Source organism: Chinchilla lanigera, unplaced genomic scaffold (assembly GCF_000276665.1).
Source record: "Chinchilla lanigera isolate Chin_1 unplaced genomic scaffold, ChiLan1.0 scaffold00065, whole genome shotgun sequence".
In the NCBI taxonomy this organism is placed as follows: Eukaryota; Metazoa; Chordata; class Mammalia; order Rodentia; family Chinchillidae; genus Chinchilla; species Chinchilla lanigera.
Window position 1 is genome coordinate 9,449,071 of NW_004955466.1, and position 27,861 is coordinate 9,476,931.

Sequence of the window (27,861 nt, forward strand, 5' to 3'; positions counted from 1 at the left end):
TCTTACAGCTCGGATCCGCGCGGCCCGATGGGCTGCCGGCTGCTGCTCTTGCTGTCCGCGCTCTGCGCGCTGCTGCTGCTGCTGCTGCTCTGCCTCGGGCTCCTCCTGCGGGCCGACAGCGACCTGACCCTGCAGTGGGCTGAGAGGAGGGGCCGCTGCCCAGGTGAGGACCGGCGTGGCGGCTCCCGGGGGCTCCCGTCCTCCCTTCTGCCGGCCAAGGCTCCTACAGGCCCTCCGGGTAGCTTAGAGCCTCTGGGTCCCCAGGCTGCGCCTTTCCCAGGAGACGCACGATGGGAAGCGAGGGGCTGCGGGGAGGGGAGCTGTGCTACTTTGTCCTCTGTCCCGGTGGGCAGATGACCAGGACTTGCCACCTGCCTCGGAGCTTCCCCTGGCCCTGCCATCCTGCAGTGGGCAGGGAGCCTGGAGCGCACAGGACCCCGAACTCTCAGGGACTCAGGGGCAGTGTCAGGGACGCGCTGAGGCGCAGTGAATGCGCCCTGCTCAGCGAAAGAGGCTCGGGCATTCTTCCTCCCGAAGTTGTTTATCCTCCACTTCTTGCTCTCCCTAGCTGGGAAGTGGAATCGGAGCTATTCTGACACAATTCTTAGAAACTCGTCCCGTTTTCCAGATAGAGAAAGGTGCCCAGAAAAATCAAGCGACAGCCCCAAAGGTAGCTTTGGATCCTGAAGGACTGGAAGTGGGGCTTCCCCGGGCCAAGTTCCAGTGTGAACCGCCCCAAGCCTGCGCGGAGGTGTGCTGGGAAGCCACGTGGCTGGGAGGTCAGGAGATTGACTGTGTTCGCTAGATGGCCAAGTTGGGGGTGAAAACTGGCTCTTGTGGCCTGAAGAAGTCAGTTTGCATACTGTTGTTTGCCCCTTCAAAGCTCCATCCTGCCCGTGCAAATCTTATTCCTGGGGATTTTGTTTCTGTGATTGGGTTTCCTTGGGCATAATATGTGCAGCACTGACATTGAATTAATAGAAAATACACAACGGGTATGCAAAATTTGCATCATAAAACTATGGGAAATAGATGGATTCCATTGGCAGATTTTCTATTTCTTGCTGTTTTTCTTTTCTGAGTGTGTGACTGTGTGTGTGACTGATGGTTGAAATCACAGCCTGTACCTTGCTCAGCAAGTACTCTCCCACTCAGCTGCACCCCTAAACTCTATCTTTTTTAGAGCAGGAATCCCCCAGGAAAGTACAACTGCATTAATTCTAGGGCTCTTCTGACTGGCTGCTCCAATTCTGCAGGTGGAGGGCTTATACCTATTTGCTGCTGCTGGCTGCTTGTCGATGTGTTTAATTAATCTTCAATGCTTTTTTCTAAACATGGACTTAGAGAATTAAATAAAATGGGTTTATGTAAATAAGATGGGTTTATATTTTTGGAATATGTAATTTTCTTTTTTATGAGTGCATGTTTGCACATTCAAAGTGATTATATTTATCATGGGGAGCTGGTACATGTACATAACACATCTTGATTCTTTTCTTGTTCCCTTTTGCCTCATCTCTTGGTCCCCTGTCCACTTGCAAAAGCTCTGTCTCCATTTTATTTATTCTTTTTCAATCCCCATCCCTCCCATCCCTCTTCTGTCTTTTCTTCCTATGTGTAATTTCAAATGCTATTCAGCCCATCAAGTTACATCTGAAAAGGTAAAATATTGTCAATATTTGACTATTACAGTAGCTATTAAGCTAAGAGTTATTTTCACATCTCAAGCAAATGTTAAAGTTGTTAAAAGTAATTTTTAATAAATTAATTTAACTTGTTCAATTGTTTTATTTAGCTGGAAGTTTGGAAGTATTTTAAATTTAAATGGTTTCATGTTATTTAATAATTTGTAGATTTTTGTATTAATTTTACTAATTTTCTAGCATGTAAGCTATATTGGAGCATGTTTATCAAATACAATTCTCAAATGTTAGTAGCTTTTAAAAGTTAATTTAACTTTGAACTTAATTTTAAATTATTCTTAAATGTACACTGATGGAAGAGTAAACATTATAGTGCCTCTTACATGCACAGAACATGCACAGCACATGGACATACATGTGATAAATCTGTTGACTTAAAATTTCATCAAAGGAAGATGTATGGCATGAAAAAGTTTAAAATAGAACTCTTGGTGGGGTGGAGGATTTACAAAATGAAAGAAATTTTAAAAATGAAGGGACGATGGTAATTGTAGCTCAGGTCAGGAACATGGGCAGACTTTATCAAGATTAGAAAGAGGAAAAAATCATCCTCCTTGCCTTTTCTGTAGAGTTATTATTTTGTCAGTCTAAACATTAGACAAAACACTCATGCAATTCAAAATTTAAAAATATAAAAAGATATACAGTAAGAAAGGAAGTCTTTCACCCCTTTTGTCCCCTCCCCTTGCACCTCTCTTGAACCACCAGCATGTCCTGCCCTTTTCTGTCTCGCTAACACTCTCTGTACTTCCCAGCATGCATCTCCCATGGTGTGAGCTAAGGGTGGCTGATTTGAGTTACTGACCCTTGGTCCAGAAAAATGCACAACACCAGTCTGGAATAGGAAAAGAGACAAGCACAGCACACATGAGGAAAACACAGATTTAGTGGGCAGAAACCTCCTGTGAATCAGCTATGAGACGCCACTGGAAAAGTCCAGGCTGTTCTGGGCTGCGTTTGTACACTGTTGGAGTCTGAGCAACAAGTATAAATGATGTTTCTGTTCTGGGCATAGGGCAACAGCAGTGACCTGCCCCAGGGTGATCTGTCATAAACCCTACACTTTGGTGGATGAGGGAGGGATTGCATCATCTCCTGCTGCTCAGGGCTGTTCAGACTCCAGGAATCCTGCTGCGTGCTCTGGGTGACTGTCTCCATTAGGAGTCATAACCCAGTGAGAGCAAGGTACGGGGTGTAGGCAGAGAGAAGCAACCTGACACCAGATCATAAGACCGAAGGTGGCAGCAGCTGGCTGTGTTTAGTGAGCCGTGGAGGGGCTGGGGATTTAGCTCAGCGGCAAAGCGCCTGCCTGGCAAGCACAAGGTCATGAGTTCGGTTCCCGGTACCGGAGAAAAGACAAAAAAATAAAAAAAATAAAAATAAAATTAGTGAGCTGTGGAGAGACAAGAAATGAGAGGACTTTGTGAGGACACAACTACCATCTTCAAGTACAGGAGGGTGGCTGTGTGGCACACAGGTTTGATTTCTTTTTGGTACCAGAAGGCAGACCTGCTTCCCACTGCAGCCAGTTAGTGGAAGTTAAAGGCTTATCACACGGTAGAAGAAAGAAGTCCTGAAAGATCAGACTTGTCCAAAATTTGAAGAAAGTTCCACATCTTGTGAAGGAGTGAAGGAGAGCTGAATCAATGACTTGAGGACAGAATTCTCGAACTGGGTTGGGTGGTAAAAGATTCTTCTCTACTCCGAGAACAAGAATTTGGAGTTTTTTGGGGGCAGGGCAGAATTTGTGGGGTAGGTAAATAGAAATTGGTGTTATGTGAAAGATTGTTCTTCTTCAGAGTGGGAAGATGTGTGTCAGAAATGTCATTGTACTTAGGTAATCATGAGTCTGTGGACTGTTATCATTAGGTGGTTATTCACATAAAAACAAAATCTTTGTTACTTCTGGATTAGTGTATAACTCCAAAACAAAGATTGTCTTACACTCCAAGTGTTGTAAAACTTTGGCATAATACATATTTGATAAATGATAAACAGCTATCTGATAAATAGTAAATCTTTCTTGTTGGACTGCAGCATTCCACAAACATACATTACATGACAGAAAGACTTTGTAGCCCAAACAGAGTTTTTGGGAGGAGACCATTGTCCTAATGACAAATTTAATTTCTCAAATGCCTAAGAAACAGCTGGCTTTTATAAAGTGACTGTATTTGGGGCTGGCTTTGTGGCTCAGTGGTAGAATACTTGACTAGCATGCATGAGACCTTAGGTTACTCTCTGCCACTGGGAAACAATGATAATATTTAAATATGTGAGCCATAAACTAGGGAATAGTGTTAGATAGACCTGAGTTCATATCCCAACCCTGCTAGGGCATGTAGGTGCTTGTGTAAATAGAATTTATTTGTGTGATCTTTTCTATGTTCCAATCCTAGTCCCACATACTGAAGCTATGACTGTCATATTTCTGTTATTGTGACAAAATCATCTGAAATAATCACAGTATAGTAGGAAGATTTATTTTGGCTCAGTTTCAGAGTACTCAGTATATGGTTTTGTGGCCCTATTGCTTTGCTGCATTGGCCTGCAAAACCTCATGGGGAGGCACAAGGCAGAGCAAAGCTGCTCACTTCATGGCAGTTGGAGCATAGAGGGAGATGCAAAGAGAGGGAGAGGAAAGAAGGAAAAGGGGAAGGAGAAAGAAAAGGAGAAGGAGAGAAGAGGACAGAGAGAGGTAGGCTATTGTCTCAGTATACTTCTCAAAGTTACTCTCTACTTTCCCAATCAGACTCCACCTCCTGAAGATTCTTCCCTCTCCTAAAAGCATAATCAACTCAAGTCCAAGACTATAACTTAGGAGCTTTTAGGAACACTAATGATGTAAAACATGAGATGCTATCTGTGCTCTCCAAAGGTTCATGTACATCTCATAATGCAGAGCACACGCAGTGTGTCTACAACAGCCCCATGGTCTTAGCAAGTACAGCTTTGCTCAAAAGTCCAACTCCATTTTCCTCTGAGATTCAAAGCAAACTGTTAGCTATGAGCCCTGTAAAAATAAGAGAGAAAATTTCATAATTCAAAATACAAAGGCACAGAGTAAACATTTATGTTCTAAAAGGGAGGAAATAAGGGCTTATAAAAGAGGGATAGGACCACAGCAAGACTGAAATCCAGAAGGGTGCACATAAATTTCTATACATTTGTGGCGCATATCTGGAGCCCACAGTAACACAATGTGAACTCCAAGGAGCTTGGGGAACCTGTGGTCTGAATGTTTACAGTCCATGTTTTGACCTGGATGCTCTTGTTGCCTTTAGCTTCCCTCCAGAGAGGTTCCAAATTCCTTGTATGTGTAACTTCTTGCAATCTTCACTGCCACTTTGGCTTCACTCACATAGCTTAACATATCAGGGGCAGCTTCCAGAGACTTTTGTACATCTAGATGCTTCACGACATCTTAGGCATTCCTTGGAAATCTCTCATGAAACCCCCATGGTCCTATAATTCTTGCATTCCCAAATGTAAACCAGCATCACATGAGCAATCAGTTTCTGTTGTCAAGTGGAACAGCAACCGGGCCTACATGGACTACAGCAGCAGTAGCAGCTTCTCTGTGAACTTGAACATGGAAAAACTGTTGGGATATATTCAGTTCTGTGTGAGGTGACAGGTCCTGAGAACAAAGTGCCATGGATGAAATGAAAAACAAGAAAAACAAAATTCTGGGATCAGGGGGCTTCAGCCTCCAGGGCTGTAGCCCCGAATACCATTTTCAGTAAACTTTTATTGAGAAAGAGCAAAGGCAGCAACAGGGCAACTGGAAGGAATCAACAGGTTTAGCAAGGACACTACAATTTAATTATCACAGGAATGAGACTTGACTTGACTTAGTTAACCATCATGTTATCATTCCTTCGGGCGTATCTCAGCAAATCATCTAGTGTTGTCCTGTGGCTTCCCACAGGAACACAGGTCTTACTATTATTTTCTTTTACACCAATGTTTTTGCTAGACTTCCTCCAGAATCAAGCAATCATACGGTTTGGTCAGGCCCAAAGTCTCACATAGGTAATACATTGAAAGATAAACTAAAGAATGTCCTTCTCCACAAAAAATAAGTCCTGGGGAAACAACCTCTTAGGTGGATCTATAGGAGCATGGCACCTTAGCACAATTTACTCAAATGAAAGAATTGCATCTTTACATTTTTGAGCCTGTGGTGCATGGTTTATCTTTCCTGTTGTCTGAGTGCAAATCTTTGGTTTCTTACTAATGGCATTGCAATGGCAAGCAGAAACACTGAAATGACACCCAGGATTTGGAGGCAGATTTGTTTATGTCAACAGGCACTTACTGGGATCGTTCTCAAAATATCAGGCCCTGATTTCTGGTGGTCTAGGACTTTTATATGATCCACAAGTGGGAGGTACAAAGGTGAGACAGAAAATCTTGGCGGTTCTTCTGATTAGCTAGCAGGTTGAGATCATTGGTTAGAAGGGTAAATTAATGACCATCAGTTCATGAAGTTCGGTACAATGGTACAATCAGGCATCCTACATGTTTGTTATGCTCTCATGGTTGCAGGAGTCAAGAAAGTAATTACAAAGCCATGAAACAGTTACAGAGCTAGGCAGTTTCAAAAGAACAAACATTTAGAAGAACAATTTCTCTTGCACAGTCTTCCCTTTCAGTATTAATCTCTTTAGCCAATGCAACCTACTTGGGTATACCTTAAACCATTACTTTTTTGGCCAAACTCATGTTTTGCAAGTCTTATGGCTCCGCCATTTGCTCCCAATTTTCACTATAAATCTGGCTTAAAGCATTTAGCTATAGTGATGCCACAGCCTGTTTGCCAGCCTGCTTTGAAATTTTCTCCGCCAGACTGATTTGTTTATCACCTTCAAATGTAGGCTCCTACAAAAATATCATGACATGGAAAAGATATAGGGAAGTTCTTAGTCAGAATGCAAGAAGAAAATCCTCTATAACAATTCCTAATTATAATATAGTATAATTAGTGTAGTACATTAATATAGCCATCTATCATAATTCCTCTTTCCCATCTGAATCTTCATGAAACTGGCCTCTTGGGCCACACTCCAGTTGAAATTCAGGTCTTCTGAACTTGCATCAGAATTTCTCTTTGAGCTCTCTTATGATATTCTAAACTTGTTCTGGTTTGAGTCTGCAACATTTTCCATATGCCTGCAAAAAGCCAGTTCCAAAGTCTTTTTTGGCATGCAGTCAGTTATAGGCATACCAACTGCCCCATTTTGGTACCAGTTTTATGTGTCAGAAAACTTTCTATTGCTGTAACAAATACCTTAGGCAATGAAATTAAAGGAGGGAAGATTTATTTTGGCTCAAGGTTGCAGATGGTTGCATGGCCCCATCAGTCTGAGTCTGTGACAGAGCAGAACATCATGGCAGGGAACACACAGTGGACGAAAACACCCCACTCATGCATCTAGGAGGCAAGACTGATAGAAGAAGGGACAGGGGTCCTACTATACACACTGAAAAGTATACACTCAATGACCATTTCCTCCAACTAAGTTCCACATTTCCAAATTTCTACCACCTTCAATAGTGCCATCAGCTGGGGACCAATGCTAGAATGCTTGAATTTTTGGGAGACATTTAAGATACAAACCACAGCAGTCCAGAAGAATGAAAAAGGCAGACAGAGTCCAACACTTGGTGGAGCTTAAAATCTAGTTTGGATCTGTCTAAACCTTAGTTCCTTTTCTGTCAAACTGAGATAACAAGGTTACTATGAGGGTTTTCTTAAAGTAATGTAGTAGGCATTTAAGAAACAATGAAAATTTATTAAGCCAACAACACTGATAACCCCATAGCTCCTGTTGGGGGAAATTAGAGCACAGATATTATCAAGTGAGTACAATATTCCTTATTTTGCTGCTGAAAAGCCTGGCTGTTAAAAACTGTTAGGTGATCATTACATTTGTCCTGCATTAAGCACTGAATAGGTGCCAGATCCTGCTCTGAGGGCTTTCCATGCTTTAATTCAATCCTGGGAAGGATGTTCTATAAACCAGTTTTGCAGTACTGAGAAATTAAGGTACTGTGTTCCCACACAGGAGTTAATTATGGTTATTTGAGGGAGCTAAACATGAACCTGTCAGTCTACAGAATGGATATTGTTCAAAAGACAGAGCTAAAGATTATTTAACTAACAGTATATGGTAGACTTGTGACTTTAAACTTTTTGATAAAAATTAGATATGTGATGCACTTGCTATTTTTGGGTAATAACAAGTAGTTTCATAAGTAAGGCACACAAAAACTGTGCAGCACTGTGACTCCACAAGGAGAGATAGACGGTGGCTTTCATCTCTTGCAACACAAGCAAGTCATTTATCATTGCTTTAGCATTATCACGGTCTTCCTCAGGACAAGAATTAGATGAGCTAAACACAGAGCACAGTTCATCTCACCTGAACTACTAGATTTTCCTAAGATAAGAGCTTAGGCAATGGGGGAAGACTTTTTGCAAATTGGCACTATTTGATGGACATCAGATATGACTTGCAAGTGGGAAAATTTCTTTAACTGCATGTGATGACAGAAGTTGGTCTATTTGCTTCCTTATTAAAATCTCAACTGCGAAAATTGCAGTAATAGAAATGAAACCTTGGTACTAGCTTTATCAAATCTAAATTCCCCTCTTAATAAATGAGGAAAACAAGACCATGCAATGATTTACTAATCACTTAGCTTTTCTTGATCAAAGACAGATTTAGAACATGGAATAAAGCTATGAAATTATATGGCTTTCCTTGAATAAAACCTAAAAGTTAACCAAGATCTATAAATATACAGAATACCATATGGATGGCTGTTGATAGTGTAGTTTGTATTCATGCCTTTGAAACTCCATATGAGATATTTTCTTAAAATAGTAAAAATTTAAACCCATGTATTAGGCATTTATTTCTATTGATATTGCATAAAATTTTCTTACTTTTTTGGTACAATTTGATGTATTGGAGTAATTGATTACTTAGTGCCTGCCTCCCCTACATCCCTTCTTCTTCCTGTACAGAACGGGAGCTGCCTGGCATGGTGGTGTGGGTGACGGGGGCTTCAGGTGGAATTGGCGAGGAGCTGGCTTACCAGCTGAGCAAATTAGGAGTTTCTCTCGTGCTGTCAGCCAGAAGAGAGCATGAGCTGGAGAGAGTGAAAAGAAAATGCCTAGGTGAGTAGCCCTAAAACAGCAGCCCTGCTTCCTTCAAATGAGTCAGTATCTGAACTGAGGTGCAGCTTTGGGAACTTTAGAGGGAAGGTGGGATTTTCCCGGTCACCACACTCTGGCTGTGAAAGCTCCAAGTGCCTTGACCTACACCTTCTTTTGTCATCTAGTGAGTAGTTTTCTCGGGCTTTTCTTTCTTTTCTGTCACCTTTCTACTTTCTCTCTCTCTCTCTGTGTCTCCCCCGTCTTCCCTGCCCCATCCCTGTCTCCCTATTATTTTATTTCTTGCACTAACACTACCAATTCTCTCAAATGCTCAGGAATTTTTAGTGACCAGGTCACTTAATGTGCTTGCCTTGGTGTACAGTGTGGTCCTATCCATCACAAATATATTAAACCTATGGAATTTAGTTGGGAATAAGCCTTACTCATTTTGCCAAAGTGCCAGATATTATCATCAAAAGAATTTTGTTATAAAAAGGAATTTTTATATAGAATTTTAAGAATGCAACTAGGTTTTTGCAATGGAACCTGGAATGAATATATTTCATATTCAAATAAATGGTGACTGTATGAATAGGTTTGTTGCTTTCAGTTTGAGAGTAGTGATGTTCACAGAGAAAATATCCTAAGGTTTAAAAAAGTTCTTGATTCTTATATGGCATTTAAAACTGAAATTCAGATAAGTTTTAGTTTTGTGGTAATCATTATTTTGGTCCTCTTTCCCTGTCATTCTTTGAAAATTTTCCTTTTCCTTTGCTGCTTGGCCAAACCACCCAGTAAAGAGAGTTTATTGCCCATTGACCTTCAGGAAGTCTTAGTGCTCTCATGACATTTTGTGTTTTGTGGTCCACCTTTCCTTCTGACAGCTGTTCCTCGAGCACTGTGAATTGCAAGCCCTGCTCTGGCAGAGAAGATGTACCCTATTGGCCTTTTTTAGCTGGAAAGAGCATGATCACTTTCCTTTTTTTTCTGTTACGCCCTTGGTGCAAGCCATTGTGCTTCTTCAAATATAGATGATATTTCACCACTTCCTCTTTTGCTCCTATAGCTGCCATACCCCACATATTTCCCACTCCTGCTTGGTTTTTCTAATTGATGTTACTTATTGAATTTTAAGCTTAGAGTTCAGGAAAACTCATTTCAGCTTTTCCACTGATGAAGGGAAATGTATAGGGCTGACTGTAGCCCTACATGTTTCTGTAGGTGGGAATTCTAGAAAAGATCATGCCTGTTTCCTTCCTTTACCTCCTTAGAAACCTTGGCCTTTGGAGAAAAGTTCCTGTGTGTCCTTTGACTGTAGAGCTCTGAGCTTCCTACTGATTTAAACTACACTGTGTAGCCTTTTAATGTGTGTAAAATAGCAGCTAACCTTTGTAAATGTAGAACAAAACACATGTAATTGTACTTCTAAAGAAATTGCTGTACAATTTTTGTTTTATCTTCTTACATAAATCTGCTTTCTATCAGAGCTTGTTCTAAAGTCTCACTGTGAATATTAATGTTGAAGCGTGGTACCTAACTGCCTGTGAAGCCACCAGCTTTCTGTCTCTAACACTGTCGTGTAGCCATTAGATCTCTTCCTGTTCACTGAGAGAAACTAACGCAAGACCACCGAAACTCAGCCTTGTCGCCAGCTCCTTGTGTGGGGTGGGAGCTAAACTTAATGGGAGTAACCAAGTGTTTGACTGAACCATGGCATGATGTTCACAGTAATTTTTAAGTGTCTTTCTCTAGATAATGGCACTGTAAAAGAAAAAGATATCCTCATTCTGCCCCTGGACCTGACCAACAGAAGTTCCCATGAAGTGGCTACCAATGCCATTCTCCAGGAGTTTGGTAGAGTAAGTAGTATTTGACAACAGTGGAGTATTAATTGATTTACTTTGCTTTGTTTTGCAATTGCTCTAGAAGAGATTCCCATGCATGCTGCTGTCACTCAAAGAGCTTTCAGGAGATGAGTGTCCATGCAATGGCCTCAGAGCTATTAGCTAGGTCTCATCATCTACGCTGGGCTTTGGGTAATAAGTATTTTTCACACCTTACCAAGAACTAATTTCTCCATGTAGAAAAAAGAAGGCAAAAATTCAGTGTTGCTTTCACTTGTATGACTCTTGTTACCTTCCATAAGGAATAATTTAAAATGGAAAGTTTATAGGCAAATTCTGTTTCTTTGTTTTATTTTTATTTTATCTTCTTATTGCTGACTTCTTAATATATACATTATTCCAATGATTCTTGAAGGGGACAATATAATCAGGTACTGCTAGAAATTCTGTCTATCCATTCACACAAGACGTCGTGAGTTCTGATGTCATTTAACTAGATCGACATTCTCATCAACAATGGAGGAAGAGCCCAGTGTTCTTTGATTGTGGATACCAACATGGATGTCTTCAAGGAGCTAATAGAACTTAACTACTTAGGGACAGTGTCCTTGACGAAGTGTGTTCTGCCTCACATGATCCAGAGGAAGCAAGGAAAGATTGTGACTATGAATAGCCTTGTAGGGATTATACCTGGGACTGCGTGCAGTGGATATGGTGCCAGCAAACACGCTTTACGGGTAAGGCAGCTGAAATTCAACTCTTCTGGAACTGATCTAAATGTGTATGGAGTTTATGACCACCACTGGGTGGGTCACTGGAAGTAGGCATTACATGGGGAGACAGCAAAAGGTGAAATTTGGTGGAGATCATCCTCAGTAAACCAAAACTAAGAATTAAGTCACACATGCCTTTAACTTCTCCAACACAGTTGTATGAGCACTTGTGCTCTGTCATGTACTGCAACAGGTCCTACAAACACAAACTAAGGCATGTATTTTGCTCTTAAGAAATATATAGTCATCTGGATGTTTTTCTAGAAGAACTGAAAACATCAGACCACAGCAATATATGTGCACCCATATTTATAGCAGCGCAATTTGTCATAGCTGAATCTTGGAAAAAACTCAAATGCCCATCAATTGAGGAATGGAGAAAAAAGACGTGGTATTTATATACAATGGAATATTACTCAGCTATAAAGAAAGATAAACTCAAGGCTTTTATAGGTAAATGGATGCAACTAGAGAACATACTCATAAGTGAAATACATCAGACCCGCATGTGTAAACATCATATTGTCTCCTTAGTGTAAGAAACTGAAAGAGTAAATAAAATCCAAAACATATAATAGATACTGTGAAAGGGAGAGAAACTGCTCAAAAGGAGAAAACAACTGAGATGAGGGGAAAGAAAAAGGGAAGAAAGAAGGAAGGGGAAAAAAGATATATATACACACATATGTATACACACACATACACGCACATACACACAAGATAGCTAAGATAATTGTACTACTAATTCCTATTGGTTCATTGAAAGAAACAGTTAATGCTTATTTTTTTAAATCAATCTTGCATGTTTATATCTGGTAATCTGAACAAGTACTTTGAAGATAGCAATATGCAATATAACAACTATTATTGATTTCCTATCTTCTTATTTTGAAATTCTGTATTGATTTCAATGTTCTTTTAACTTTTTATTCTCTTTAAAATAAAAAAGCAAAAAAAAAAAAGAGAAAAATATATACAGTAGTCAACAAGTCACATTTTAGCTGACCCTCTCTCTACCACATCTTGGCAAACTTGCTGAAGTGTCTATCCATTTTCTTCTACACACTTCAGCTTGTTCTCCCCTTGCCTCTATTTCTGTGGCTTCTTTTACTTTCTCTTTGTATTTCTACTTTATTTTGTCTTGTATAATTACACATGTTTTTCAAAAATAGGTTTTGCCACCAGAGTGATGAGTACTGAGTTTCACATCCCTACTGGGAAAACTTTGACTCTTTTCACTTTGGTTTCAATGGGAGAAGAAAGTCTCATCAAGGCAAAAGCTGAGTTTGAGGGTTGATTTGTGTAACATAACTTATAAGGGGTAAACATTAGAATTGAATGGATTTATAATGTTGGATTAGCAGTGGTTATGAAGGACTGGAATGTAACTTTGTGGTAGAACACTTGCCTAGCATGTGCAAGGCACTGGGTTTTGTCCTAGCACTGCAAAAAAGAAAACAATTGAATGTTACAACATTCTAAGAGCAATAGAAAGAAAATGATTAAAGGAGATGCAAAATTTATAATTATTTCTTCTGAAGGTCAGTTTTAGTAGAATATTCCCCTGTTGGAATAATGAGATGCAATAGCTGCATAGTTATTACAGTTCATGAAAATGGAAACTTTGGCTCACTTGGGCATTGTCTCTCTGCTGAGAGAAGAATGTTGCAGAGAAAGATAAAGCAGAATGAAATACTGATGATTTCCTGACGCTGAGTTATAAATGGGCTTTCAGTGGCTTCTGGTGGAGAACTTAGACAAGACTCAGGCAAGCACATAGGGGGCCATTCCCCCAATCTGTTGGCTCTGAGGGTCTCATAGCCCATGCGGGATCCTTTTAATAAAGCAAGCTAAGCTGTGTGGCCTGCCCACCTACACCCCCTGTTTAATTACTGGTCTTGATCTGTTAGAATATGGCAGGTTGAGAGTTTTGTTGTCATAATGGTTCTTCAACACTCAGACCAGGAAGCCCTCTTTGGTGAACACATTTCCTTCTCACTCTCCCGAAAATACATACAATGAATGTGTTTATGATTGAAAAGACTGCAGTATGCACTATATGAAAAAGGATTTCAATGAAGACAGGCTTTAAGGTGTGATGCATTGACTTGCAGGCTATACTCTCTCTTTTGCTATAGAGGGCCAAAAGGTTAAAGACACAGGAATCCTCCAGTATTTCCCCAGCATTGTTTTTGTCCGCTTTTGAGTTAGGCACTTGGTCAGGCTCTGATACCATGAGCTCTTAGAACCCTTATGCTTCTTAGGGGCCAGCATTAGGGACTGGTAACTGTTGAAGGTTGTCAAAACATGTAAGAGCATACCATAGGTTAACTGGTAAGGTTTTTCAGTAGTTAAACAAATCTTGTAACAGTATAGTCTTGGAACATTTCTTCGTTTAAGAAAATGGATGATGAAATTTCTGTTTTCTCCCTGTTCAGTTAGAATTGACCAACACTTATGTCTAGAAGATGTAGCTTGTTTTTACAAACATCATTCTATAGGTGATCCTATTCTATTTTTTTTTTTTTTTTGTTTTGTTTTGTTTTTGTTTTTCTCCGGTACCAGGAACCAAACTCACGACCTTGCACTTGCCAGGCAGGTGCTTTTGCCGCTGAGCTAAATCCCCAGCCCCGATCCTATTCTATTTTTAACTAGCTATGTAGTAGTTATCACCCAAACACACACATGTTTGGTGAAATTTACAGTAATGATATGAACTGAAAACACTGAATTCTTCCCTTTTGATTGGTTCAGTGAAGTACTAATCCTACTTTCCCTTACTCTGCTCCATACCTAGAGCACTTGAGAAATAAAGAAAACCCAGCACCAACTCCCTAGGAAATCTGGACAACATAAACTTCTTTTGGAGTATAGTGATGAGGGTTAGTATGAGTAAGGTGTATCTGAATATTCAGGGATAGTTTTCACCTGCCTGTCTTTACCCTATGATAAAAGTCATTGATAGCAAGAATGACTGGCATCAAGGAAGTGATCGATTTGTACCGATTTGTCAATAGATGTGGCTATGTGTTCTAGATTTCCTCTGGTCTTTTTTTTTTTTTTTTTTTTTTGGTTTTTCTCCGGTACCAGGAACCGAACTCACGACCTTGCGCTTGCCAGGCAGGTGCTTTTGCCGCTGAGCTAAATCCCCAGCCCTCCTCTGGTCTTAAAGTTAGAGATGTCTAAGAAGCTTGGATGACTCCATTACCTGTCCCTTACTCTGCAATTGTAGTACAAGTTTTGGTAAATCATGAGATATGTGCCTGTATCTAACTTATTTGCCTTGTTTTCATTTTAATTGTTGAGTTCTGTTTTCATGTGTGTTTGCTCTTAGGGATTCTTTAATAGCCTCTATATTGAACTTGGAGAATATCCTGATATTATAATTTCTAATATCTACCCTGGACCTGTACGCTCAAATATCATGAAGAATGCATTAACTGAGGAAATCACAAAGGTAAAATTTTCTAGATGGAGTGTAATTCAATGCTTAGTAATTATGTTTTGATGATGTTCTGCTGTATGTCAGGGTTTTTATGTCTGATCTGCCTGTGAGTTATTCATGAATCTTCAATTATGGCATGGTAAATATTGTTGAAGTTAGCTGGTACTACTTCAGCACCCATTTTGAATGATGACTAATGAAATGACTAAGGACCACTTACAGGTGGTCTACATATGTGTCTACTCTTAGGTGACAAGCTTCTTTTGGGAATTAAGAAACACCTTTGGCAGTCTGGCACAATGGTAAATCAAATACCTGTAGGCAAAGTCAGGGTATCAAAGGGAAGCTATTCTGAGGTGAGAGTGAGAAGGAGACTTGTTGGAACCAACAAAAAAGTAGCGGAAAACTTAAGCAGCATGGGAAAATGGAGTGGCAATGCTGAGAAAAGTACAAACCAGGTCACAATTTCACAGCTTCAACGCCGACTGTCCAGCGAGGGGAGTGGAACCTGATGCTGCAAGCACAAGGCTGCTGGAGATGGAGCACAGCACTTTGAGCATGCTGGTGCGGTGCTCTGCTGTTGTGGTATACTTGCCATCCCATTAAGGGAAATTTGCCTTCCTCTAGCCTCAGTCCATCCCCCATTTGAACCTTGGCTGATATCTCAAGTTAAAGAATGGGGAGACACATGTCCCCAGCATTTGACTTGGTCCCAGGCAGGTATGACTGGCAGCACTGTGACTTCTTCCTTCTGGACATCTAACCCCCTTAACAACAGCAGACAGACAGACATCCACTTACAGAACAGCATAAGAACAAGACAAACAACACAGAGTTACAGACAAAGTGGTAGGAAATGAAGAATGGTTGTTGTAATATGTTTTCCTTCTTTCATTTTTAAAATAAATTTTTAAAAATGGCAGACAGAAATAATATAACTGTTATGGAAATTGCAGCTCTGATGAATATACTGCACAGTTTAGAGTATACCTTCCTGACCCAACATCCCAGTCTTGTCTGCTCACAAAGACCATCAAGCTTTGACATAATGTTCACACAGTGTCTAGACCTACTTTTTCCTAACAAAGATGCCTCTAGGAAAACTACACTATGAAGTTTATTTAGAATCAATCTTACAACTGCATAACAAATTGATATCCCACTCTGTGCTGTCAAAGTTCCCACTAACAAGTCTCACACATAAAAGTGGAATAATATCTATCCAACTAATGTACACATTTCAAGATGGAAACACAGGAAGTATGAAAAAGCACTGTGATCTGATGCATCCAATCAGATACTCTCTGATACCTGACTTGAAAATAATAAGGTGGATTAAAAGTTGGACAAAGAATTCAAAAGGATTTTACAATGACAAATGAAATAAAGAATAATAAAAATAAATAATGAAATGGCTTAAGAAAACCCTTTCTGGGTATGAAAGATCAACCCAGTAAGGAGATGGTGATGCATGGAAAGGACCAAATGGAAATCATGAAAATGTAAAGCCCAACGAATCAAATGAAAAACAAATTCTGACCAATAGTATAGATGAATCAGGAAAAGGAACATAAGCTGAAACAGGGAGATGAAGTATCACATTCAAACTGTAACAAACAAACAAAAAATGAACATAACACAGATCTATGGGATACCACTAAGAGAAGAAATGTATGCATAATCAAAACAGACAAGAGAGCCGAGCCAAAAGTTCAGAGCATAAAAAGTAATTAAATAACTCAGAGCAGAAAATTTCCACTTTTGAGAGCAGTGGACATGCAGGTACAGAAGACTTTTACAACAATTTCTTTACCATGAATTATAGTAAACCATCACAACATTCAGAGAAAAGGCAGACGACTTCAAGGTACAAGAGTAAAGTACTATATCACTTATAGTAAGCCCATGAAAATATCAGTATATTTCTCAGCAGAAACTCTAAAGACCAGGAAGAATGGAAAGATGTTTTGCAAACTCTGAAAATGATTACAACCTAGATTATTATATTGAATAACTTTGTCAGGTGCAATCAGAGGAGAAATAAAGACCTTTCAAGATAAGCATGAGTTAAAGGAATTCATGACCACAAAACAAGCACTACAGAAGATATTTAAAAGAATCCTCCACCCAAGAGAGAAGCATGAAAACAGTCATGAGATACTAAAAAGAACAAAGCTCAGTACAGGAGTAGAAAAATTAGAATTAGGAAAGAATCTGACATGATTAACTTAGGAAACCGTCAACTCTCTAAGATAAGAGGGAAAGATGTGAACATAGCTTATTCAAAACAACCAGAAGCAAGAAAAAATGACAGATATTAGTGCATACCACTCATTAATAACACTAAATCTAAATATTATTTCTTTAATTATAAAAACCAGACTAGCTGACTGGATAAAAACACAAATCCAACTATTTGTCATCTGTCAGAAACTCACCACACAAGCACGAACAGGCAGAGACTAAAGGTGAAACAATAGAAAATGCTAATTCAAGCCAGAGGAATCTGAAAGCACATAAGAGTACCTATACTCAAGTAAAAGTCAGCTTTCTGCTTCTGGGACAAAATCCCTGACATAGACAATTTAAAAGAGCAAAAGATTATTTTGGCTCAAGTTTTCAGCCTTGAGAATGGCTCCATGGCAGATTAATGTGGAGGAAACCTGCTCACTTCAGGGCAGCCAGGAAGCAGAGAGTGGGACAAAAGCCAGGCAGAGAGAATGCTGGGGACAGTATATTCCCTCAAAGTCACACCTGCAGTGACCTACTTCCTCCAACTAGGTCCCACCTCCTAATAGTTCATCCAACCATGAATTTATCAAACAATTAATACTCTGATGAGATTAGAGCCATGGTAATCATGTCCCAAAAGCCATACCCTAAATAGTTGAGCCTTTCATGAGAGATGTTTGATGCAAACCATAGCATTCCATGCCAGGCCCCCAAAGACTCATATACATCTCATTATTCAAAGCGCATTCAGTACATCTCCAAGAATCCCTTGGTTTGAACAGTTCCCACTTTGCTGAAAGTCCAAGTCCAAATCTCCCCCTCAAATTCATGGCAAACTCTTACCTCTGATCTCTTGCAGAAATTGAAAGCAAATTTTGTACTCTTAAGATACATTGGCACAGGGTTAACATTCCCATCTCAAAATGGAAGAAGCTAGGACCAGGCAGGAAGCACAGAGGGCAGTTATTAAGTCCCACCCTTCCATACCCAGCATCCAGGGCGTGTGATGATAGGATATGGTTTCCATAGTGCTTGGCCCCAATCCTATGGTTTTTTTGGGTTGCATCTCATAGGATCTCTGTCACGGGCTGTCTTTGTGTGTAGACTGAGCTTTATGTAGCAAATATTCTCCATTTCTAGCATCTCTAAACACAGGGTCTTGAGTGCAATGTTGCCCTCTCTTCCCCAGTGTAATACATCACATTCTCCATGTCTGTCAGCATGGACTCCAACTGTGTTAGACATTGGCTAGTCTCCCTGTCCTTCTTTGAAATTCTAGGTGGGAACTTCTATGACCCTTGCATTCTGCATACTTGTTAAATCAGCATGATATGGATGAATCCAAGGGCTTCAGCGGTGTAATAAATAACAAGTTCTCTTTGCACAATGGACAGAGTGGCCTCTGAGGAAAAGGATGGCTGAAAATGTGGAAAGTTCTGGTAAGGCAGCCCTTGGTGACCAGTATTCTTTACAGCTGTCTTTCCAAGTAAAGTTTTTGAAGAGTTTACAAATTTATACCTTTGAGTATGTAATCACTGGACTATCCAGTTCCTAAAATGCCCTAAAATCATCTTTCTTGTTTATCAGGATGCAAAGTATTTATTTTTAATGACACTAATCTCTTCAGCCACACTTCTCTGGACTACAAGTTTCCATATGCTACTTTTCTGTCTACCTTGCACATCTTTCCGTTGTGTACATTTCCTTCCAGTTCTCTCTGTAAATCTGTACAAAACCAGCAGTTGCATCCATTCCAGAGGATGAATACTGTAGTTCCTTGAATATTCCTCTTCCAGAAGAAAAGAGTCCATTATCTTTAAAGTCAGCCTTCCACAAAATTTCAGGATATGGATAATATTCAGACACGTTATTATCAGAAGGTTATACCCATGATTTCTAGTCCAGCAAGCAATCGTATCTGTGTTCTCATATGAAACCAGTCAGCACATACTCTACCACTCACGTTTCTAACATTTTGGTTCCCTGAACTCATAGAATTGATCATCAAGCTCTGCTTATAGCATTCTAGGATTTCCTTAGTTCTATTCTCCAAATATTTCCAAATTCTCCCCTAACCCAGTTCCAAAGGCTTCTGAGCTGCATGGTCATATATAGTCACAGCAATGAAGCCACTTTTCAGTACTGATTTTCTGTAGTCTACAGTACTCAAGGTCTGTAGAGGAACACCATCTATGGGATATTTATTAGCTTCCTTACAAGATCAGAGAGGCTGCACAGTGCACAACAGCTGTCTGCATGCCGAATAGCCAGAGTATCCAGTGGCTTCTTGGTCAAGAGTCTGGAAGCCTCAGGAAAGGAAGAACCAAAGATGCAGCCCAGTTCTTAGGTGGAAGCTAAGGTTGCTCCTGGGAGAGTTCTGCTGTGCTTCCCCATTGAAAGGCTGAAGGGACTAAAGTCTCATATCAAAGGCAAGGGAAGCAGCAAAACCACATCTGCTTAAGGAGAATTCAGCTCTGAAATGTATTCTGATTTCTTCCTTCTTCTGCTTTTCATTCTATCCGAATTACAAGCCTACTGAATGGAGCCACTCACAATCAGGGCGGGCCTTCTTCTCCATTTGCTCACCTATATGCCAATCGTCTTCGGAAGTTTACTCTCTGTCACTCACAAATGTGTGCTTTGCTAATCTACATGTCTCTCCATCCAGTAAAGTTGACATTAAGATTAAATATCAGAATTCATATCCACAAAACACATGTCAAGCCAAGATCACTCAACAGGGAGGAAAAAATGCCACTTCATGTTCATAAAGGGAACAATCCATCAAGATGATATAAGGATTGTAAATATCTCTGTGATCAACATTAGTTTAATTTATTGAACAAACAGGACAGTACAAAAAGGAAGAGGTAGGACTCAGGGCAACAGAAGTGCATTCCTTTAATCTCCCACTGTCTCCAGGGGATACATCTTACAGATAAAAACTCCAGAAAGAAACTTCAGGGTTAATTTCTAATACAGATGACATAGACTTAACAGACTTCTAAAGAATGTTATATCCAAATGATACAGGATACACATCCTTTTAATCAACACATAAAACTTTTTCCAAAATATATCATTTTTCTTAGACCACAGACCAAGATTTACAGAATACAAAAAATTAAAGAATTTATTTCATCGCATTTATTCATTTCATAATGGAATGAACATACCAGGCAACAGCAGAACAGACTATAGAAATTGAACTCATGGGCATTGCTGTGGTTGCTGTCAACTGATCAGTGAGCCACTGAAAAGTCAAAGGGGTAATTATAAATTCCCTACAATCAAATGACAATGTGAACACAACATACGGTAACAAAGCAGAGAAATGTGAAATACTTAACCTGATACCTTTCAAGAACTTAAAAAACCAACGCAATCAAATGCCAAAGGAGCAAAAGGAAAGAAATAATAATGATGAGAGCAGAAACAATTTGAAGAGGGACAGAAAGAACAACAAAGGATCAATTACACAGTGAATGATAATTTGTATTTTTTTATTTTAGAGAGAAAAGAACAAAATCAAAATAACAAAAACAACACAAATACTACAAAAATGATAGAGAATTTCAAAACAAGATGATAGGAAATCAACAATGATTGTTGTATTATTTAGTATTATCTTCAAAGTAATTGCTCAGATTCCCAGATATAGGTATGCAAGATTGATCAAAGAATTAAACATTAACTGTTCCTTTCAATAAACCAATGGAAATTAGTAGTATGATTATCTTAGCTATCTTGTGTGTGTGTGTGTGTGTGTGTGTGTGTGAGTGTGTGTGTGTTTCTCATCTTTCTTTTTTTTCTTTCTTTCATTCCAGTTGTTCTTTCCTATTGAGCAGTTTCTTTCCCTTTCATAATATTTGTTGCACTTTTCAGTTTTGTTTACTCTTTCAGGTTTTTACACTAGGGAGACAATACAGTGTTTACATTGTGGGTCTAATTTATTAATGAATGGTTATTTGAACAGAAAAACAAAATTCACAAACCTCAATCAAAATACCAAAAAGAAATGGGGAGACAAGATCTAAATATACTTGGAGATGATAAAAAGAATATTAAAATAGGTTCCATGGAAAGCCATAAGATTATTAGGGAATATGTTGAATGATACACGCCCCAAAATTGAGAAATGTAGGGCAAATGTAAAATGTCCAGGCACATATGACCTACCAAAAGTAAAAGAAAAGGATGTAAATAGCCTAACTAGATCAGTTACAAGGAAAGAAATTGGAGCAGTGATAAAAGATCTTCTAATAAAGCAATCACAGGACTGTACTAATTCACAGCTGAATTTTGCCAGGCTTCTAAAAAAGAATTAATACCATCCGCCTCAAACTGTTCCATAAAATTGAAAGGGAAGAAATACTTCCAAACTCATCCTATAATGCCATTGTTAACCTGTTACCAAAAACAGATAAAGACACAGCAACAACAAAGAAAAGTATCGATCAATATCTTTGATGAATACAAATACAAGCTCGTTTAATAAAATGATTGCAAACTGATTTCAGAAGCACATTAAAAAGGTCATAAACCATGAGTGATTTGGTAGCATTCTAGGGATGCAGGTGTGGTTCAGCAAATGCAAACTAATAAATGTAGTAATACAGTATATAAATAGTTCTCTTTTTACCTAGCTACTGTACATAGGATTCATGTCCCTGATTCTTTCTTAACAAGTTAATTATTAGTGTATAGAAAAGCTCCTGAGTTTTGTGTGCCAATTTTATAACTTTTCTTCAGATTTTCCCCCTTTGGGATAATGGTGGCCTTGGAGTTCTCATAGATAGCTTTTATTATGTTGTGAGGCAGTCCTTCTGCACCTGGTTTATTCAAGGCAGTTATTATGAAATGACCTTAAGTTTTCTGAAGGTTTTTTCTGTATTTATTCACATGGCCTTGTGATTTTTATTTTTGATTCTATTTATATGCTGTTAAAAAGCTCAATTCAAAATGAATCAAAGACCTTAATACAAGACCTGGAACTCTGAAACTATTGGAAGAAAATCTAGAGGAAACATTTCAACATATTGACACAGGCAATGATTTCTCAACCGGGACTGCCTAGGTGGAGGTTTTTTTGTTTTGTTTTTTCTTCCGGTACCAGGAATCAAACTCACGACCTTGCACTTGCTAGGCAGGTGCTTTGCCACTGAGCTAAATCCCCAGCCCTAGGTGGAGGAATCAAAGCAAGAACTGACAAATAAAATTGTCTGAAATTAAAAAGCTTCTAGGCAGCAAAGGAAACGATCAACAGAGTCAAGTGACAACCTTCCAAATGGAAGAAGAGTTTTGCTAGTGATTTATCTGATAGGGAAATAATACCAAATAGTGAGTAATTCAGTTAATACATGGGCAGATGAGCTGAACAGTAGCTTCTCCAAAAGTGGAGTAAAAGGAGTCAATAAATATATGAAACATACTTGACATGATTAGCCCTCAAGGATTGCAAATCATGACTTTTTGAGATTTCATGACAGTCCAGCCATATAGAATACTATGAATAAAACAAAAAATAGCAATTCCAGGTGAAGTCATGGGGATAAAGGGTACTTATACCTTGCTGCTGGAAATATGAATTAGTACAGTCACTATGAAAATGAAGATGGAGATTCCCCGAAAGCTACTATACAACTACCATGTGAACAACCCATTAAAGTCCTTTGTATTTATCTGAGTAAAATGAAATTAGCATACAAAAGAGATCTATACACATGCTTTTTGTGGCGTTGTTCACATTAACTAACATATGGGATCGAATCAAGCTGGGTGCTAGTCAAGAGGTGAATGCATAAAGGATATGTGTGTGTGTGTGTGTGTATATATATATATATTAAACTTGGGGTATTATTTAACCATAAAGAATGAGATTCTGTCATTTTCAGGAAAATGCAGAAAACTGGGTGCCATAATATTAAACAAAATAAGTGAGATACAGATTGTAATATATGATTTCTTTCATATGTGGAAACTGGAAGAAATGTTGACCTGAACACAGTAGAAGGATTAGTATGGGAAAGAAAAAGTGATGAGGGAAGAAGGAGCAAGAGAAAAGTAAATGAAGGTAGCACAGAGAATGTTTGTAATCCAACCATGACTGTACACATGTCATCACATGTCACAACCCCCTGTCAATTCCAACAACTAATATGTGTTATTAATTATAATTAACCAAAGACTCAAAACCGTCTTCCTACTGTAAAAGAGAAAAATTCCTTTTACTTTTTCCCATTTCCTCCCCACATTTGTCATTTTTAATAGGATTTTATGTGCTAAATGCAAATCTCAATAATTTGATTCTTATCACTTCAGTGATAATAAAATGATCATTCAGTACTCTAATATGGTGCAATACTAATTAAAACCAAAGAATCTTCATCTTTCAAGAGCCTGGATAACCTTATCTGCTACATGCAGGATTCCTTTAAGCTATTTGAAACTTTATAATAATTCATGAGCCCACATTCAAACCTAAGGTATTCTTAAGAAGCATTAGGCTCCACTGAGGAAACCATATGAGCAGGTGGCTTTTGTGTCCTCACCAGCTTAATAATTCTTCAAACTATCTTGGATAAATTCTCAGCATTTCCTCAATTCTAAACTTTTCTTAGGCTTTCGGGCATGATTTTAAGTATATCCACACGTTGGCAACAAGTCGTTGTGCGCGGTTGATATTAATTGCCATGGCCAATAATTTGAAAGAAGTATGGATCTCAGGTCAATCCTTTTTGTTGCGGGCCTATCTGTGGCAATATATGCCAAGCTTAGCCTGCTGGATATCCAGGGTGTTCCAGAAGCAACTGCGAAAAATTCTTTAAAATGATATGGTAAGAACAACTTATGTATTTTTTACTCATGTCTCAATCTTGCTGAAAATCCAATCTTTCAGTGTCTAACAAATTTTCTCACTACTGCTCTACCGATCACAGCCGATAAATACAAAACATATTTCATTTCTGGGCCTACCCCTATCTGATGGTTTACCGTAAATTGTTCTACAGTGTCTACCCATCCTACCATGCTCGGCTCAGGCACTGGCTTGGTGAACGCCCCCTGGCCATCCCTCCCACTTCTCTCCAGGATGGGTGCACCTCGCCGTGTGCCTTCTGTCTGAGCACTGACTGCATGGTCAGGACAGATGCAGGTGCAAGATGTACTCATTGGTCTCCCCTCATTCCTGAAGTTCTCTGCACATCACACATGCAGCTGCACCCATGTCGAATGCTAAAGGCTGATTGTTCCTTTCAGCTCTCATCTCTATAAGCACTAGTGGGGAATATTATTAACCATTTCTGTGAAAATTGTAAGCATCAAAGAATTTTTTTATGTAAATATTACAGGAAATATAATGAGTTAAGCCCAAAATTGTGGGCTATGATTAAGCAACAAAGACTATTGCTGTGAATGGTTTTCATTTTGAATGTTTTTTATGTACTTTTTTATGTACTTTTTACTGCCATCTTTGTAAGTTGGTCTTTCAAAATATAAAAAAAAAGGACGGTGAGACAAGAGCGTACTGAACATACCACTGTAGAGTTTCTCTGCTGCAGCCATCCACACATGTGTCTCACACTTGTGAAACAGTTCATTTGCTCCAACTTTTTGCAAGACAGTGAAAATGGGTAGAGTGGAAAAAACCAAACATTAGAACACAATGAAATGCTTAAAAATTGAAAGATTTTTTAATGGCTTTGTGATACACTGAAATATCCATAATCAAAAAGTCACTAGGGGTTTTTCCTTGTGTTTCATCACCCCTTGTAATGTGAACCAGTTTTCTTTTTTTTCTTTTTTTTTTTTTTTTTTTTTGGTTTTTCTCCAGTAACGGGAACTGAACTCACGACCTTGCACTTGCCAGGCAGGCGCTTTTGCCACTGAGCTAAGTCCCCAGCCCCGCGAACCAGTTTTCTTGGAGTCAAATCATTTACAAGTGTCTTGGTAGAGGTGGGACTTGGTAGAGTCAGATGGTTTTGCGAGTGGAACTTCAGCACATAGTGCAGTTGAGTTTAAAGTTGGAGGACAGCTGCTCTCAGGTCTGAGGATAGATGAGAACAAGGAGCCAAAAGCCACCAGAGCAGAGGAAACACAGCATCCTGCTCCTGCAAGCAACCTGTTTCCTGGCTACCTGGATTGAAATCTCAGCTCCGCCCATACTTGCCCCATGACCTGAAGCAAGATGCCTTTCTTTAACTCCATTTCCTCATTCACAGAGTGGGGGTTACTGTAGTTAACTATTGTCACTGTGCTGTGCATTAAATTAGAATTTACAAGTTAGAATCACAAAAGTTATTCATCTTGTAACTGAAACTTTGTGGCCTTTGATCAACATTTCCTCATTTTCTCTACATTTCTGTCCCTGGTAATTACACATTCTAATCCCAGATTCTCTGAGCGTGTGTTTTCAGAATCCACATAGAAGTGAGGTCATACAATGTATTTTTGAGGCTTGCTTATTTCACTTAGCATAATGTACTCAAGGTTGATACCTGTTGTCATAAATGGCAGGATTCCTTTTTTTGTGGCTGAATTCTACTCCATTGTATCTCAATATGCCACATTTGCTTACCCATACATAAACTGTTTCTGTATCTTAGCTCTTGTGAATAACAGTGAGATCAACACAAGAGTGAAGGTGTCTCTTCAAGAGACTGAGTTTATTTCCTTTGGAAAATACTCTGGTCTAGTGTAGATGTGGTTTGTCCTTCCAAAAGTTGGTCTCCACTGGGGCAATATTGAAAAGTGGTAAAGCTTTAAGAGGTGGGCTTAGTGGAAGCTGATGAAGCCCGGGGGATATTACACTTGGCAGGAATCAATTTACTTCTCACAGGACCTAGTTTGTTCTCAAGAGAATGGACTGTCTTCAAGCAAGGCCACCACATACATTTTCCTGCTTCTGTACCTGGCTGGCTCCTTTACCATTTTTCTGCTCTATTGAGACCCAACCAAGGAAGACTCAGCAGAATCTGAACAGATAAAACCACCCTGTCTTGGGCTTTCAGCCTCCAAAATTCTGAGCTAAAACCTTTTTTCTTTGTATAGTACCCAGACTCAGATAGTTTGTTCCAATAACAGAATGTAAATAAATACTCCAAAAGGGAAATGCCTAAATGTCACATAGTAATTTCAGTTTTAAAAATCTCCTCACTGCCTTTCACAATGTTGATACCAATATACATTCTCAATGACTTTCATAGTAGGGTAGAGAAAGAATATATTGTAGCCATATTTTTGTCTGAGAAGAGAAAGGAACTAGAGTTTCATTCCTATGGTAGTAGTTGTTATCTTTTCAGAAATGTTGACAGAATATATTACAGTAATATTTAAACATCACTCAGGGCCTGGGATATAGCTCACTGGCACAAGTGCCTGCCTGGCAAGCACAAGGTCCTGAGTTCAATTCCCAGTACCAAAAATAAAAATATAAAAAATTACTCAAGTAAATCTAGCATTTTATTACATACAGAACTTTCTAAAAGACAATGGACTTTTGTGCCTATTACCGCCTTTCATATTTTGTCTATTATAAGGTTGCATTGCTTTATTATTCTGTTTTTGTGATACACTAGTCATTCATTCTTGTTCAAGTACTGTTTTGTGAATGTATTCCCTCATTCTTCATATAAAACCACAGAACATAACCACATTGAATTTTTTGATGTTACTGTCATTATTTTCATCATTTTTAGTGCAAATTCTTGGGAAAGTCACACGTTGGGGATTCTTAGATTGCCTTGTTTTATTTCTTAAATGATATGCTAAAAGTTCCTAAATGATTCTAGACTTACTCCCAGATATTTCAGTTACAAATCCTCTGACCTATTCTTTGTTTTCATTAGGACAAGTAAATGTGATGTTCGGATTAAGAAGAATAATAAGAGAATTCTGCCTTTCAGATGTGGCATGAGCAGATACTACCCATCGTGTTCATTCAAGATAGAAGTAGTGATGCTAAGCCCTTTGGAGATATTTTTGTGTAGATCTTGAATAATGGTTCTGATTTTTAAATTCGAATTTAACTTTTGCCCAAGGTTTATAAGGATTCTTAATGTCAGACCCCTGCCCAGACAGAGAAGAAAAAATTCCTTAAGCTGAGCTGCTTACCACAGCTGCAGAGACACGGAGATAACAGGGAGCCAGAGCTTGCAAAAGGAGATGAACAAGCCTAGGCTTCCTGAGGCAGCTGCACCTGCAAGACACGGATGTCACCAAGGCTCCCAACTCCCCCAGATCCAGACTAAAAATTTCCTACTCCTCCCTGCCATACTCCTTCCCTATTGAAACACCCCTATAAAACCTACCCCCCAATCCCTTATTGACCTTGGCCTGTCTACACCCAGGCTCCAATAAACTTTGCTTATTGCTTCGACTTTGCCTAACTTGGTGGTGTCACTCACACCTCAGTTTACTCTAACACTTATTAGTTACTCATATGATAGGACTCCTCCAAATAAAAACTGTTAATTGTGTTGCTAGTTCAGAGTGTGGTTTAGTTTTACATCGATGCCAAAAAAAGGCCATTGTACAGTGGCTCTGTTATAGGATTCAGATTCTTCTTATTTTAAAACATATAAGAATTTGAATAGTTAATATAGTTGTACTACTGACTTATATCACTTTATTGAAAGGAACAGTTAATGATTAATTATTTGATCAATCTTTCATGTCTATATTTGCTTTCCTGAGTAAC

General features: G+C 39.0%; 1 protein-coding gene and 1 long non-coding RNA gene across 2 annotated transcripts in view; one reads left to right on the forward strand and one right to left on the reverse strand.

Moving 5' to 3' along the window:
• LOC102019488 (dehydrogenase/reductase SDR family member 7-like) lies at positions 1-27,540 on the forward strand. Its single transcript, XM_005399182.2, has 7 exons — positions 1-163; positions 8,740-8,892; positions 10,624-10,730; positions 11,213-11,452; positions 14,823-14,945; positions 23,786-24,001; positions 27,011-27,540. The coding sequence occupies exons 1-6, from the start codon at positions 28-30 to the stop codon at positions 23,990-23,992; spliced, it is 966 nt and encodes a 321-aa protein (XP_005399239.1). The 5' UTR covers positions 1-27; the 3' UTR covers positions 23,993-24,001; positions 27,011-27,540.
• The window catches only part of LOC102019045, a 47,802-nt gene continuing 24,111 nt past the window's right edge, over positions 4,171-27,861 (reverse strand). Inside the window, exons 3-5 of the long non-coding RNA XR_001236769.1 lie at positions 27,276-27,360; positions 8,811-8,864; positions 4,171-5,343 (exon numbers count right to left, since the gene is read on the reverse strand). This is a non-coding gene — a long non-coding RNA (uncharacterized LOC102019045). The remainder of the gene's footprint in view (positions 5,344-8,810; positions 8,865-27,275; positions 27,361-27,861) is intronic.

What these genes read in the sequence shown, in the direction of transcription:
- LOC102019488 (XM_005399182.2), top strand. Translation starts at nt 28, where the DNA reads ATGGGCTGCCGGCTGCTGCTCTTGCTGTCCGCGCTCTGCGCGCTGCTG. An exon ending in TTCTCCAGGAGTTTGGTAGA is followed by an intron (nt 10,731 to 11,212) that starts GTAAGTAGTATT and finishes TCATTTAACTAG; the next exon opens with ATCGACATTCTCATCAACAA. An exon ending in CCAGCAAACACGCTTTACGG is followed by an intron (nt 11,453 to 14,822) that starts GTAAGGCAGCTG and finishes GTTTGCTCTTAG; the next exon opens with GGATTCTTTAATAGCCTCTA.